Consider the following 14818-nt stretch of genomic DNA (forward strand, 5'->3'; position numbering starts at 1 on the left):
AGCTCCACAGAAGTTTGTGTTTATAGTTTACACAACAAAGCCCATTGTATCTTTCTGTATCCTTTTATCATTTATGTTGTTTTTTTTTATCATTTTAAGTTTAAGACGTTTCAGTGAGTAGAAAATGTTTTGATTTGAGAGTCTCTGATTTGATTTTGGCCAGGATCCAGCAGCAACATGAACTAGAGTTTACTTCAACCCTCTTAACTTAACTACAGTCCTGCAACTAATGCAGGACATTTACTTTAATGTGTATTCCTCTGTTATGGTGCTCCAACTTGGGTGAAATATTTTACAATTTTTTCCATCACACTGAATTAGTGAGGAAAGCCAAAAACAATACAGAGAGAGAGAGAGATCTGATGTCTTTATTTCCTTCTGATTATTTATGCAAGTTGATGGACCATGATGGTCACTGGGAACTGACTGACTGAACAACTGACTGAGTGACTGAACAGCTGACTGTACTGACAACAGGTACTATGGGCAAACTGACGAGAGATGTTGTAAAATAGCTCAACAGCTTCCTCTAGTGGCGGTTACAAGGTATCACAACATGACAGTTTCTGTAATAAACTGTCTTCTCTTCAATTATGTTTTACCCTTGTGTTTTTCTCTGAAACTTTTGCCTCTCATCCAGATATTTTAATGAATGTTTTAAGGTCTGACTTTTTTTTTAAAGAGTTTTCAAGGTTGCAATAGCTTTAGATACTCATCTCTTTAATTGGGCAAGTTTTAGACAATTTTCTTCATAATGACTTTTAAAGAACATCAAAAATCAAGAAATTCTGTCTTCTCCTCTTCTCTTCTCTCAGATATCAACATGGCAGGAGAACCAAAGCCAAACAGATCTAAAGGCCAGAAGCGATCAGCTGCTTCTCTCTACAGGTACATGCTGCCCTTTCATTTATTGGAAATCAATTGTTTAACTGATCAGTGAGTCACACAAATAATCTGTCACTCACATTTCTAAGCAGATGTTAGAGTGTTTCAGTGATCTGCTAAACAAACACAGGTGTGTTTGGAGGCTAGTTGCATTTTATTAGAAGACTAACGAGACAATATTATGACCACAAATATGTTAACCACAAAAACAAATGCAGACACTCATGGGAGATCTAAACCACATTAATTGAAGAGGGCCAAGGTTTTAAAACCACCTACACTGCACAAAAGCACCCTGAAGAAAGTCGAGGCTGAGACCTGTGGGTGTTTTATGAACACCCACAGGTCTATTTTTAATGTCTCAGCTGTCTAACTTTTACATGCATGTTTAGTCTTGACGTTTTTATTGTAGGAGGACATTTTGGCTTATTTTATTTCCGATATAAGCAGTATGACACTGTCTGTAAGATGTATTTTTATCTTAGACACTTTCATCATTTGTTTTAAAGAATTAATTATTTTTATAGTACCGATCAATCAAAGAGTTTTCCTTTCCTTTCCTTTCTAAAAAGCTATTAAACCTGAAAAAAAAGAATTAGTAGAGATTAAGTAGAGACTTCTTGTGTCCTTTAGTTGTCCGAGTACTGTTCCAAAAGCTTTTCATGCCTGACAAAGACAATAATATGGTGAGAAATGTGTTTCTGACAGTTTTTGTATGTAGTAGTATGAAGATACACAAAACTCTCCTCTCATCTTTACAACATACAATATCACTATGGGGCCAGGAAAAAAAACAAAGCAAGTGACCTTCTCTCCTGTAATATTCTAACAGTATACATCCTTGGTTTATGTAATTGTTATGCTTTTATGTTAGCAGACATACAGCACACAGAGCAACATTATCATCAGTTGTGTTTGTACGCCCAATATTCACTCCTGAGATTAAAAAAAATATGTATATAAATATAAATATATATATATACACATATACATGGCTCATAAGTTGCTAAATGTTCCACTTTCTTCATCACCTAGTCATTAACTTTGTCATTTTGTGGCGGGCAGGTAGTGTGCAGTGGGTTTATTTAAAGCTTGTTCCCTTCAAACAGCTGCTTGCTACAGCTGGAAACATGGCTGATTAGAGCGGTGCAACTGAACCATGCTGTCAGTGTGCCATAAAACCAAAGCAATCAGATAAAGTAGTTTAAAAAGCTCTGTAAAGCTTTAGAGTTATTTGATAATTCAATTATGAGCAATCCCTTTCACATTAAGTTGTTTGGTTTAATCTTAATATCAAAAGTATGATTGATACATATTTCATTATATTTTCATCGTTTGGTTTAGGAACCTCAATACTTCATTTTGCCTTCCCACCTTTGAAACCAAACCTACACTCTTTGTTTGCACTAAATCACTGAGTCACTGTTTATGGAGGACATGTGTGCTGAGAGTTTATGCATGCTAACAGCAATTTTAAAATGTGTCAGTAAATGTTAAGTGTACTGTACATCATTTTGAAGAGCTCTCTGTTGTCTTTGTCATTTTTATTTCTCTCTTTCTGTCTCCTGGGGTAAGATGAAGTATGTTGTGGTTTCTTTGTCTCTCCCCACACAGTTTGTAATAATTGCCACTTATGTGCATTTTTCCATTTGTATATGCAACTATAAACTACACTGAACCCCCAAAAAGCTTTTGTCCCCATATGTTGTTTTAAATGTGGTTTGATGCTGACTTGTTATGTAAAGCATTGTATCACATTTCTTTTGTGCTCCCCCCAGTGGCTATGAGTTTGACTACGACTACTACAGAGAAGACTTCTATGACAGGTAAGAGGAAAGATGGTACTTGAAGTTCTTCGGGCATTCTTCTCCCTTTTAGAGCCAGCAAAGCAAGAGAGCAATTGTGGTCTTTAAGGCACATTATTGGATTTCTGTTATATTACACAGAATGTAAACATGGAAACAAAGAAAAACTGTAAGATGAGATATGACTGGGGGTTGATTGTTGACTGAATCTGATTCATGCAAGAACAACAACCATACATGATTGCTCTGATGCCAGCAAGTCTACCAGAATTCAGTTTTGCATGATTTATTTAGACACAACATGACATTTAAATTTCAAGTTGGACAGATTTTTGACAAGGAATGAATGAAAAAAGGTGATGCTCATTGATCAAAAACATTTGGCAAATCCAAAATATGAGTCTTGGGTTTAATGTCAGTATGGCAGATGAGCCTTATGTGTTCTTTGCCTGAACCTTTAGAGTTTTTAGACAAAGTTCATCTTGCATTTGTTATTTGCATGACTGCAACTCATAATAAAACCTGATTTGTTACAAGTTTCCACTGCAGTGAGTGGTAGCCAGGCAAATATACCTTAGGCTATTTAGCCTTGCGTCTGAATGGGATTCCACACACGGTATTGTCCAGGTCGGAGGGAGACTACGGATTACAAAACACCAACTTGAAAGAGATCCATCCCATTGTGCTGGATCCAGGGCACCCGACCACAAAGCTCCTCATTAAAGAGTTTGACAAACGCCTGTTACATCCAGGACTCAAGCAAGTATATGGGGAGATCTGGAGGCAGTACTGGATTCTTGGAAGCCTCTGAAGTCTCTGAAGATATACTGCACACAGTCTTACTGGAGGTAGAAGGGATTTTAAAATTAAAAGCACTAGGCTACGCCTCAACAGATGGCACAGATCCCAACCCCATCACTCCTAACATCCTCCTCATGGGGTGGCAGGATGCAGCTTTACCTCAAGCTGTTTACACCCCAGCTGTCATGGGGCAGCGGAAGTGGCACCACTGCCAGAACCAATGCTGGGTCCACTTCACATGGAATTACCTGTTCACTCTTCAGACCCACCAGAAGTGGCAGAAATCCTCAGGAAACCTGACTGTGGATTCTGTTGTCCTAATAGTTGATCTGCAGTGAATAAGAGCTCAGTCGCCCTTTGGCAAGATCACCAAGACTGTGGCAAGCCAAGACTGATGAGTCAATCAGCAGAAGTCCTTATCAAGGGTAAAGTTTACACAAGACCAGTCGTCCACCTAATCACTTTAAAAATTCTCGACTGCACATTTGCTAGTCAAATGTGGGGACGGCTGTTGTGAATTCACTGGCTATGTGGATTACATACGTCAATTACATTAGTTCTGTATTATAAATCCCCAAGACATTGTGAAAGCATCTTGTGTTTCCTTTCCTTATGGCAGTTGCCTGTACAGAAGTCAGAGACGATGTATGTGTGGACTCTATGTGTGTATATATATATAGCTATTGTTGCAACAGATTAAGCTCTTCTTGAGTTGTTGCTGAATGTTAGTGTACATACGTGGTTCTTTTGGCTAAGATGGATGTTATTACTCAACTCAAAAGTGAAAGTGAAGCTGCTAATTCATTGGTATTTGGCTAGCTAGCTAACTTCCTATTGTACCTGTCTATGAATGTTTGTAGCTAATGTATGATACGAATTTTTGGAGCCTTTTGTTTATCATAGCATTGGAGAGGTTGCTTATTTTCATTCGCACAGTATGAGAATCGTACATTTTATTTCAGTAATATATAATTATTGATTAACAGCTTACTCCTTGATAAGAGATAATCAATATTTAACACCTGGAATATTGATGTACCATTTCTATGTATTATATTTCAAAAACTACTATCAATACGTACAGCTTATGACTAACTGTAATTATGTTACCCTCTTATAACAAAGTAAAGAAGTTGAACTCCACCTGGTGACTTTGTGCTCTCTAATACAAACCCTGTAGCGGCCAATACACATTATCCAGCTACTTATACAGGGTTAACTCCAAACACTAGCAATGGCTCAGATATTTTCAGTTTGTGCAGGTGATTTGATGTAAGTGAGTTCAACAGTTTGAAGACCAAATGTCCAAATTCTGGATGCTGGAGGTGGAGGGTGAGCAGTAAAAGACAAAGATAAAGTGAGCATGTAGTAAATATTATTAATAATATAATTATTAATAAATTACAGTTTTGGGAGTGGTCATAAGAGAACTGACTGTTTTTTTGTTTTTTTTATTGATGATTTGTTTAAAAAAAATAGAAGCACTGACTGCTCATCTCCAGCTGCAGGAAGAGGTGGATCAAGAAAATGGATGGATGGTTCTTTTTCTCTGGGAAAGACTGTGGAGTTGTCTTTGAAGTTGGGTGAAATGGGGATGGGGCACTAGCTGTAACTTTGTAGGTGTGTGTGTGTGTGTGTGTGTGTGTGTGTGTGTGTGTGTGTGTGTGTGTGTGTGTGTGTGTGTGTGTGTGTGCTATTGTACTTCTATCTGTATGAGGACCAATTATAGATTTATATCTTGAGAGTGAAGGCATTTTTTCAAATGTGAGCACATTGGCTGTTTCAGGGTTAAGGCTCAGTTTAAGGGTTAAGCTTAGAATTATACCATGTCTAAACAGAAATCATTTCAGCTGCATTTTTCAGTCGCCAATCTTAATGCTGTCTGAAGGAAAAGATACTCTTCTACTTTAATCAATACAACTATCTACATAGGCCACGTAAGAGCTCGTGTTCGTGTGCACGTTGCTGCTGCTAACTTACTGCTCACACTAATGTTGTGTTCACACTGAATGCAAAGCAAATTTTCATCTCTCTTTACTTGCGCGAGTTTGACCCCTGGATCATTTGTGTTTATTTGCCTTAAACAGCCAGTAAGCAATGGCAGACACTGACTAGTTCCCACCCGGACAATGGGAGCCAGCACGGCGATGTTACTGAGGCTCAGTCTGCTTGCCATCCTGAGCATCCTCAGCTCAGTAACATCACTGTGCTGGCTCCCATTGTCCATAAGATGATTTTAAGAGCTTAAAAGCTAGTTCATTGGAAAAGAGGGTACTGTATGATAAGTGCTTGGGTTGAATGTGTAATAGGGGTATAATGGTATGTGTATTCGTCCTGAACTGTCATGGTATGGATATTACGGTTCGGTGTCTGTAGTCGTACCAAGAATGCGCTCCGCGACAATTACTGTCAAAATAGTTTAATAATCCACTTACTCCGACATGTGGAACAGTAATTCTAGAGCGCGAGTTCCACCTGGAATGTTTTGGAAGCACACCACTTAGCTATAGTATGGCTGCAGCTGGATGCAATATTTTTTTCCTAGGATGGGGAAGTCATGACCCGCCCTACTCTGACTCTGATTGGCTTACCCAGATATTCTTACACTAACCCTAATCAGTCTCACTCCTTATGCTTAAACCAAACCAACCCAATCAATGAAGGCAACGAGTACTAGCTAATCAGAGGGAGTGTAGGGCGGGTCATGACTTCATCCTGGCAAAAAAATGTGGCCAGCTGGATATACTTGTGCTCATGGGTGTATGTTAACCGGCTTAGCCAAGGTAGCCCAGTTACCCTGTAGCGTTGCTGTCAAAATCAGCTAAATATTCAGCCACGACTTTGACAATCTTTTAGACAACGCTAAGCTACGCTTTCTATACTCTAACACACCAAACTTCTCCTGGCACTCCTCTCTCCAACTCTGTCATGGAAGAATATTTAGCTGATTTTCTTTTTTTGGCTCACATGAATCAGTCATGATGCATCCAGACGATCCCAGATGTCAAACTAGTGCCTGTTTCCAATCTAATAATGGGATCTTTGCATTTACCCTGAGAAAAAATAGTATACAACAATTCAGGGTTATTTAGTGCCATTATAGCAGAGGTTTTGTGTTTCACAAAAGATAGTCATGCTTGTGGGAGAAAAACAACTTTTCCGAAGCCTCTTTGGATTCCTGTCAGAACACATCAAACTTTGTCTGTTTTGAAATAAAACAGCCTAATGCGGTAAAGAAGGGTAATCAAGGTTTCTTCCTCTTCCTGGGAGAGGAAGAGTGGTTGTGTGTGTTAATTCTCTGAATTATACATCAGTATTCCAGTTACTTTGTCTCTGCTCATTCAGAACAAAGTGGGAACAGCCAAAGAATTTAACTTTTATGGGTGTTGGTGGACACATGGCTTATCCTCTGGATCTTACATGGGGCTTTCCAGTTCTGGAATGCCTCCTTAAACCATTATGATCCCTTTCTGTCACCGCTTGGGTAACTTGTGCCCTCACCTTCACTTCAAACATGCAAGTATAACATTGTGCAGAGAAAGATTTTCATTGGATGGTGACGCTACACTAAACTTATCCACACTGCCCTGAATGTCCAGCGGCATTCTGGCATTGATGAAAGGCAGAAATTATGGCAGTACCAATATCAATGTAGACAAGAATGTTAATTTTGTGTATCTCTGAATTTCTGCCATTGTGCAACTCTGTCTTTGAATCTTACTGGGACTTGGGTAAAAGATCTCTGCGTATTGTGACATTAAATGTCACAGGTTTATCATCCACCCATCTTCCTGCTTGTATTTATATTCTACCTTACATTGTTTTCCTTGGTTTTTCTTTCTCACCTGACCAGCGATCACCCTCAGTCCTTCCCACCATTCCCCTGTTACCTGATCCCCTTCCACCTGCACACCTGCTGCACATAATCTCTTTAAGGTGTGGTCACATGACGTTTCTGTTCTCAGCTCTGAAAAAGGATGTGATGTCACATTTATGATGCAGGGTATGAGAGTGACATTAAAGAGTTTGTACTCTGGTAATTTGTAAAATTAATAAAATATGGTGATGAAACACATGAGAAAAATAACTAACTTCATTTCCAAGCACAGTACAGCAGTGATTCTATTGGCCGAACAAGCACATCCACTCAGTCAAAGTAGAACAAAGGTAAATTCTGACCTGCAAAACCACCACTTCTTCTCTCTTCTGTAGTTCCCAGGTGGTGGAACAAGTTACCAAACTCTTCACTTTTTGGACTTCACAGCCTCGCTGACTGTCTGATTATTTTTGATCCTGTTTCTAACATCAAAATTAGCCCCTTACCTTCTACAAACCATTCCTGTTTGGACATTTGGTGTGAAATACAGGTTCTAGGGAAGACTAAGGCTCATTTTTACTGCTAGTTGTACAACCTGAGGGACAGTGGTCTTGTTTGATGACTCGGATGGTAAGTCATTCCATCGATTCATCTGTTGTCCCACTGTTTCTCCAACATGGAGCAGATTTTACCGTTAAGTACTGGTCATGTTGAAAACGTTATGTAGATATTAATATTCCCCAGTGAAATATTCCCAAAGAAGTCACAACAGGTCAAGTATATTAAAATAGCCCAAACCCACAGGATTGTAACAGAGGGCTTTGCAATCTGTACAACATGTAACACTCTTTTTTCCTAAGACCCTTGGCTCAGATAAGGAAAATATTTATTAGGAAAAAACATGAGAGAAACCTCAGGACGAGCTACAGAAGAGAGCTCTCCAAGACTATGTGCAATAGTCACATGTAAAAGGTAGACAGAAGTAGCAGTCGAGAATTACAATGTTAAGAAGCAGAATTACAACATACAACTAAGACGAGCAAAGTAAAAGCGACACCTTGATGACCCCTTGACCTATTGTTAACTGCAGTCATCAGATCAAGAAGTCCCTTTGACACTTTTGTCAGTCACAATATATCATGAAAGTGTCAGATGAGTCACATTTCTGTGAACCCCCTGACACTTCTGTTGCACCACCATCACGCCAAAATATCCTAAAAGGCACAAGAAATATTAAGACATTTTAATAGCCATTTACTGAGCACATTAATGCTCACAAAAAGATGAAACATTTCCATTTTGGCAAAGTAAGAAATTGTTGTAAACAGTCTATGAATCTTTCTAGCTTGATGTCAAAAGTTAATGGTGCTGCTGAGCAATTGATCTCTTGGCTCACATTAAACATGTTAGTATGAATGAAGCATCACTGGAACATGAGCAGTGTTTCTTAAAGGACCAGTGTTTAGGATTTAGTGACATCTAGTGGTGAGGTTGCAGATTGCAACCAACTGAATACCCCTCCCCCTCCCCTTTCAGGTGTGTAGGAGAACCTACAGTGGCTGCAAAACTCGCAACAATGCAAAAGGCCCTCTCTAGAGCCAGTGCTTGGTTTGTCTGTTCTTGGCTACTATAGAAACATTGCAGTGGAACATGGCAGGCTCCATGGAAGAGGACCTGCTCCCTGTGTAGTTATAAAGGGCTCATTCTTCGGAATATGTCCAATAAATGAATCTCTGAATCCAGTGTTAAATCTATGACTCTCTGAGTTACAATTGAAAGAACCCTCACTCACAAGTCACCAACTGGGAAGTAAATAACCACATAATCTAGCTATTATCATGTACTTCTATTATTACAACTACTAAGTCTGACATCACTCTCATTGCCAAGTTATCTGGAATGGATTAAAACAAAGCAGAAGCATATTAAGAGTTTTAAAAGAAACAATCACATTTAAAGACAAAGAAATAGCCTTACATTGGTCCAGTCATTTGTGCGCTTAGAAGAACGCCTCGTACTTGGTATACATAGTATAGTCCATAAGCAGTGCAACACTGACACATTTTGTATTGTTTTGTCTCTGTATTCAGAAATTGGATTTGGAATTGTTGTGGCAGAAAGAGGTGGATAAAAGAGAAATCAGTTGGTCAAGACACAGGTGTCAGATGGGGAATCTCTTTATTCACAGCGGCCCTACTAACAACGTAGTCAGAGATATCTTTCAACGTTATAGAACGTGACATGCCTTTTTATACTGAAGACAGGCATGTCTGTTGGGTGGATAGGTTTCATCCTGTTTACCAGACTCTTTGGCTATCCCAAATCCTAAAGAAGGGGGGGACATTTCTCAATTTCACTTATCTTGAACTTTGACCCAATGTGAGTGGGCGGCTCTGCACTATGTGTGTGTGTGTGTGGTGTACTTCGCGCCTTTCCCAATATTCCAGATGTTTCCTGCTTGTTTGGTGGGCTGACATGTTCGGCATCGGTACAGGTCATGGTGACCTGGCTCTCATTCTCCTACAGAATAAAACAGTACAGGTTATAGCAGTGGAGGACAGGAGGAAAACCAACCCACAGCATCATGTTATTTTACACGAGTTGGATACTTATTTCTACTGTCTTATGTTCAAGTTATGTTATGTTCTTATGTTCAAATGCAGGGTTGTGTAGAGACCTTCAGAGGGGCAGTTTGGTTAGAGTTAAAAAGGGGCACATGGAACAAGATTTTAAAACACCATACACCAACATAATTCATAGCATAGCCTGCTGAATTATAGCAACCCATATTCAAAAGGCTGCTTCTTTAAAGAAGAGCTCATTTTAGCCCCAGAGTGGTTCAGATGTGTCATTTTACCGACAAAGTTAACTTCAAATTTATAGTATAGTTCTATTGTGACAACAGATTTAGCCTACAAAGCTCACATGTTAACACTGTTGTTATTCGAGTTACTTTTAATATTTAAAAAGTCTTAATTCTAGTTACTTTAACAACAAACAAGAATGAGGAAATTTCTTACAAGCAGCTAGACCTCCTGCACACTCATTCACAAATCACACATCAACAGGTGACTGAACAACTACTCATTTAAAAACTGGATAAATTCCAAATGAATCAGGCTCTTTCCACTACCTACAGCACATTATATGATCTCTTTGCTACATTCTTGTTAAGTATATACATTCACACAATAGTCACAGAGAGACATTTAACCATCAGAGGGAAATTAGCCACCAAAGAGAGAGAGAGAGAATGTGTATCTGACTCACGTTATCTGATGTCTTCTTTCTTTCATGGAGATGAAGTAACTTATCCATGTCATAACGTCCCACTGCATTTGTGGCTGTTGGTCATTTTGTTTGTTAACAGAACTTTGTTGCTGCTGGTTAACCAGTCTGATATCATTAGCAACAATGACAAACGAGTTAACTCTCCTGGGTGTTTAATTTAAATTATGCTGTTAACTTTCCATTGTTGAGAGGCGTTCACTTCAGAGCAGCAGCATGTCAGGCTGTAGCACACCACCATAGTCCCGCCAAGGCTCCAGCCCAGACAGCTGAAATCCATTCTCAACCATTAGTTTAACAGTCGTTCAGGGATGCTACAACAAGCTAACTGTTGCATTGGCAACACAAGTCTATCTACTGCTTGGTTTAAAAAAAAAGCATAAACATAAATCTGAAAACAGGAAATTAAGACTCTATAAAATGTCATTTTTAGTGATGTGTTTAAAAGTAGTTCACAATTTGCGCATTATAATTTCTTTTTTAATATGCTACTGTATGAATCTGTCTCACTTTACCACATACAGTGGTAGAGAATTGTCATCACAACGCAATGTCGATATTGTAGTCTGGTTGTTAATTGGTTTGGGAGGACGTCCTTCCTTGCAGAATCATTTTATGTGTTTTGGCCAATAAAAGATAAGCATGAAAAAATCTTTTTTTTTCAAAGAAGAGGGAAAAATAATTTTATAAATGATACGGACATTTTTTTTTTTTTTTTTTTTTTTTTACAAGAAACTTGAGGTCCCCATCTCCATTCATTCTGCTAACTTGCTAACTTTTCCTGCCGTTCCTGTACAGTTACATTTTATTTGTATCCTAATTATGTAACACCGTTACATGTATGCTGCTACTCCCCAAGCCTATACAGAAATATATATTACTATTACTATACAGTAAATCTGAGGATTAAAGACCTTGTGTGCTCTGGTTATTTTCTTTGTGCAGGAGGTTGAATTTGTTATATTACATATTGTGTGCAGACACTAGTTCTTTTTATGCCTGTGGAGATACAGTACATGTGCATGTTAAGGTAGCGGAGTAAAGCGCCTTGTCATCTAGACACATTATTTGCAATGATTGTTGGACCTCTTTACAATGACCATTGGTACCAACATAAATTGATCTGATGTGGAGATTTTTGACCCTGTTTAGGCTGGTTGAAGAAAGCATTCCCATTAGGTTAAAAAAACAGGCTGTGTTGAACTATATGTCATAGAGCTTGACATAGTAAAGCCAAAAGGAGGTCAGTGTTGTCAGAATGGTTGAATTAAATCTTGATATTCCATACAAGTCTCCAAAGATGCTGTCACCTCTCATGACCTGGGTTTAATTCCCAACTCATGACATGTTTTCTACTGGGAAGGAATGAGGTTTTTGATTTAGGCATGTTTTTTATTAACTATGACCAAACGTGTACTCTAACAGAGGGGTTCAGAAACTTTTTGTTTTTTGTACTTGGAACCAACGTGCAGCAGTTCCTCGCCCACCCACTGACAAAACGGAGGCCCACATACTGAGAAAGTTATAGCGTGATCTGATTTGGATTATATGACTTTTATTGCTTTAATGTGCACAGTTTTATTGTTTTATTACTCTAAGTTATGTCCACTGTCCCTGATGTACCTTTAAGTAAAATCAAAGCAAATTAGTTTCACCTACATAAAGATTCCCTCGTTGAACATAAACAGGCAAGTTTACAGATTTGCGGTGTGAAATTGATTGGACAGTCACCTACTTTCCACTTATCATGTGCAGGGTTAGGTGGGACAGGAGTGGCATGCACTAGGCGCAGGCATCCTGGAGGGAAGTGTTGTCCAAATTATGACAATACACTATCTGTAAATAATGACCATAAAATTGTCTGAACAATGGTTCTGACGTGGTCCTGCTTGATGCCCACACCTGAGATAACTTCTGTTGTGATTTGGTGCTATATAAATAACATTTAATTGAATTGGTGATTAAAATATTTTACCTTAGCACTTACTTTAAAAGCATGCCCACTTAAGTAGAATTTAGGAAATTATGGGGTTTTTTTAAACGCTATCCAATTACATTATATTTCTCCTTCATCATTAAAATTGATGTCAAATTGGGAGCATACACAACAACTGCTGAAGAACAAATATAACCATATAATTTGCATACAAAGCCATATATTATGCAACCCTTTCTCCTAGAAACCACATCTAAACCACAATAATTTGGTATCCCAATTACATTATGGTGACAAACTGTAATCACTGTCTGGATTACATTCACTGGCAACTTTTTTTTAGTGAATAAAGCACCATTTACATACAGCACAGAGGTCATGAGGAGGTGGTCTAAACAGATAATGGGTGTACAAAGTGTAAGAGATCCCTCCTCTGTTGCTTTTCCTGAGGTTTCTTCCATTTTCCCCCCCAAATCACATCGAAGGTCTGAAAATATTTTATTCTGTACAGATTATGAAGCCCCTTGAGGCACGTTTGTGATTTTTGATATTGCACTGTATAAATAAAATTGACTTGACATTATTCCAGCTAAGTTGGAGAAACTTTATGTCCATATAATTTGCCTCAGCAGTTTCACAGTGTGTGCTCATTTATTGTTATTGCAACAATAAAACCTCAAAAATGATGATTTGTAATGTAAAGTGTCTGCACAATCCTGGCAACATCTTTCTTTTTTTTTTACTTTATATGAGTCCAACATAATGTTTGTGAGACCCATCAACTCTGGATTGTGAGGGTTTACTTCAATGAAAGCAGGCTCACATGTGGGACACCAAAAAATACTGTATTGCTGTATATTTATTTGGCCCCTTTTACATTTTAGCCACTACCCAGCAATTTGGAGGTTTTGTTGAAGCAATAAGAACTTTTCACAGTGAAACATGACTTTACTTTGCCTTTAAAATCTATAAAATGACTAACTTTATCTTCATGAAGACAATAACACAGAGCAGCCTTGTGGTCTCCAGTCTAACTGCTCTCTTTCCCAAAATCGTCTCTCCAATGTTTATTGTACAGTTTATTGAGTGAAAAGGGGATCTGCATTTGCATGGCTAACACAATAACTTCAAATATTGTTAGCCTTCTGCATGACCTCCACATTGAGAATTAACAAGGTGGATTTTGTCCACAGAGTGGACAAAGTATTTCATCATTTGATTTTGAGGACTTGTTGACATTCTGTTTGAACCATATGACCATAACATTGGCTATTAAACCTCAGTACCTGTCAAGAGCAGGGACTGTGTGGGTGCAGTCAATTCGCTAAGTGAGATGTTGATGGATACACATACTGCACCACAATGGAGAACAAAGTGGAAATACAGGAGCTTACAGCTGGGAAAGGGTTAAATCAAAGTTCAATGGTGGTTCAAAAGCACTGAAAATAAAATTATAAACCAATCAATCCTTAGTAAAACATTTTTTCCAAAAATGAAATTAGAAATAACTTTCAAAAGTTTACAATTTCACTGCTTTTATCCAACGCAACATATATCTAAGAGTTGATACAACACAAGCAGGATCTAGTTAGGAGAGAACAACACGAGTAAGCACCAGAAAGCTAAGTTCAATAGGACATAGGTGCCAACAGGCAGTGCACAGAGGCAATGAATTATTTTCTTCATCAAGTGCGGAGGTGTTCATGAAAGAGCTGGTTCTGTAGACTTTGCTTAAGGACTGAGAGGGACTCTGTGGACTGAACAGAGTTTGGTAACTCATTCCCCCACCGGGAGACTACAGAAGAGAAGAGTCTGACTAGCGACTTAGGGCCCTGTTGTGGTGGTTGTACCGGGCGCCTTTCATTGGCAGCATGTAGTGAGCATGAGGCAGCATAGACCTGAATGAGGGAATGAAGGTAGGCAGGAACTGTTTTAGTTTTTTTGTTTTGTAAGTGAGTGTCAGGGTTTTGAATTTGATCCGGCAGCCATTGGGAGTCAGTGGAGGGATACAAATAGCAGTGCTGTTTTGGTGCTGGTTGAAGACCAGCTGTGCCACTGCATTCGAGATCATCTGCAGAGGTTTGAACGTGCATGCATGGAGGCCTGCCAGATAGGAGTTGCAGTAGTCAATGTGTGATATGATGAGAGCCTGTACCAGGAGTTGTGCTTCATGCTCAGGCAGGTAGAATCTGATCTTCCTGATGTTGTACAGAGCAAATCGACATGACCGAGCAATTGAGGCCAGGTGAATCTTAACAGTTAGTTGGTTATCAATCATGACACCTA

General features: G+C 38.8%; 1 protein-coding gene across 4 annotated transcripts in view; it reads left to right on the forward strand.

Moving 5' to 3' along the window:
* raly (RALY heterogeneous nuclear ribonucleoprotein) overlaps positions 1-14818 on the forward strand; it is a 127781-nt gene that overhangs the window by 86425 nt on the left and 26538 nt on the right. For all 4 annotated transcript variants that reach the window (XM_042405975.1, XM_042405976.1, XM_042405977.1 and 1 more), the window contains 2 exons: positions 816-888; positions 2664-2711. In XM_042405975.1, coding sequence (XP_042261909.1) covers positions 816-888; positions 2664-2711 — 121 coding nt within the window. The remainder of the gene's footprint in view (positions 1-815; positions 889-2663; positions 2712-14818) is intronic.

The sequence above is a fragment of the Thunnus maccoyii genome, chromosome 3 (assembly GCF_910596095.1).
Source record: "Thunnus maccoyii chromosome 3, fThuMac1.1, whole genome shotgun sequence".
Taxonomy (NCBI): Eukaryota; Metazoa; Chordata; class Actinopteri; order Scombriformes; family Scombridae; genus Thunnus; species Thunnus maccoyii.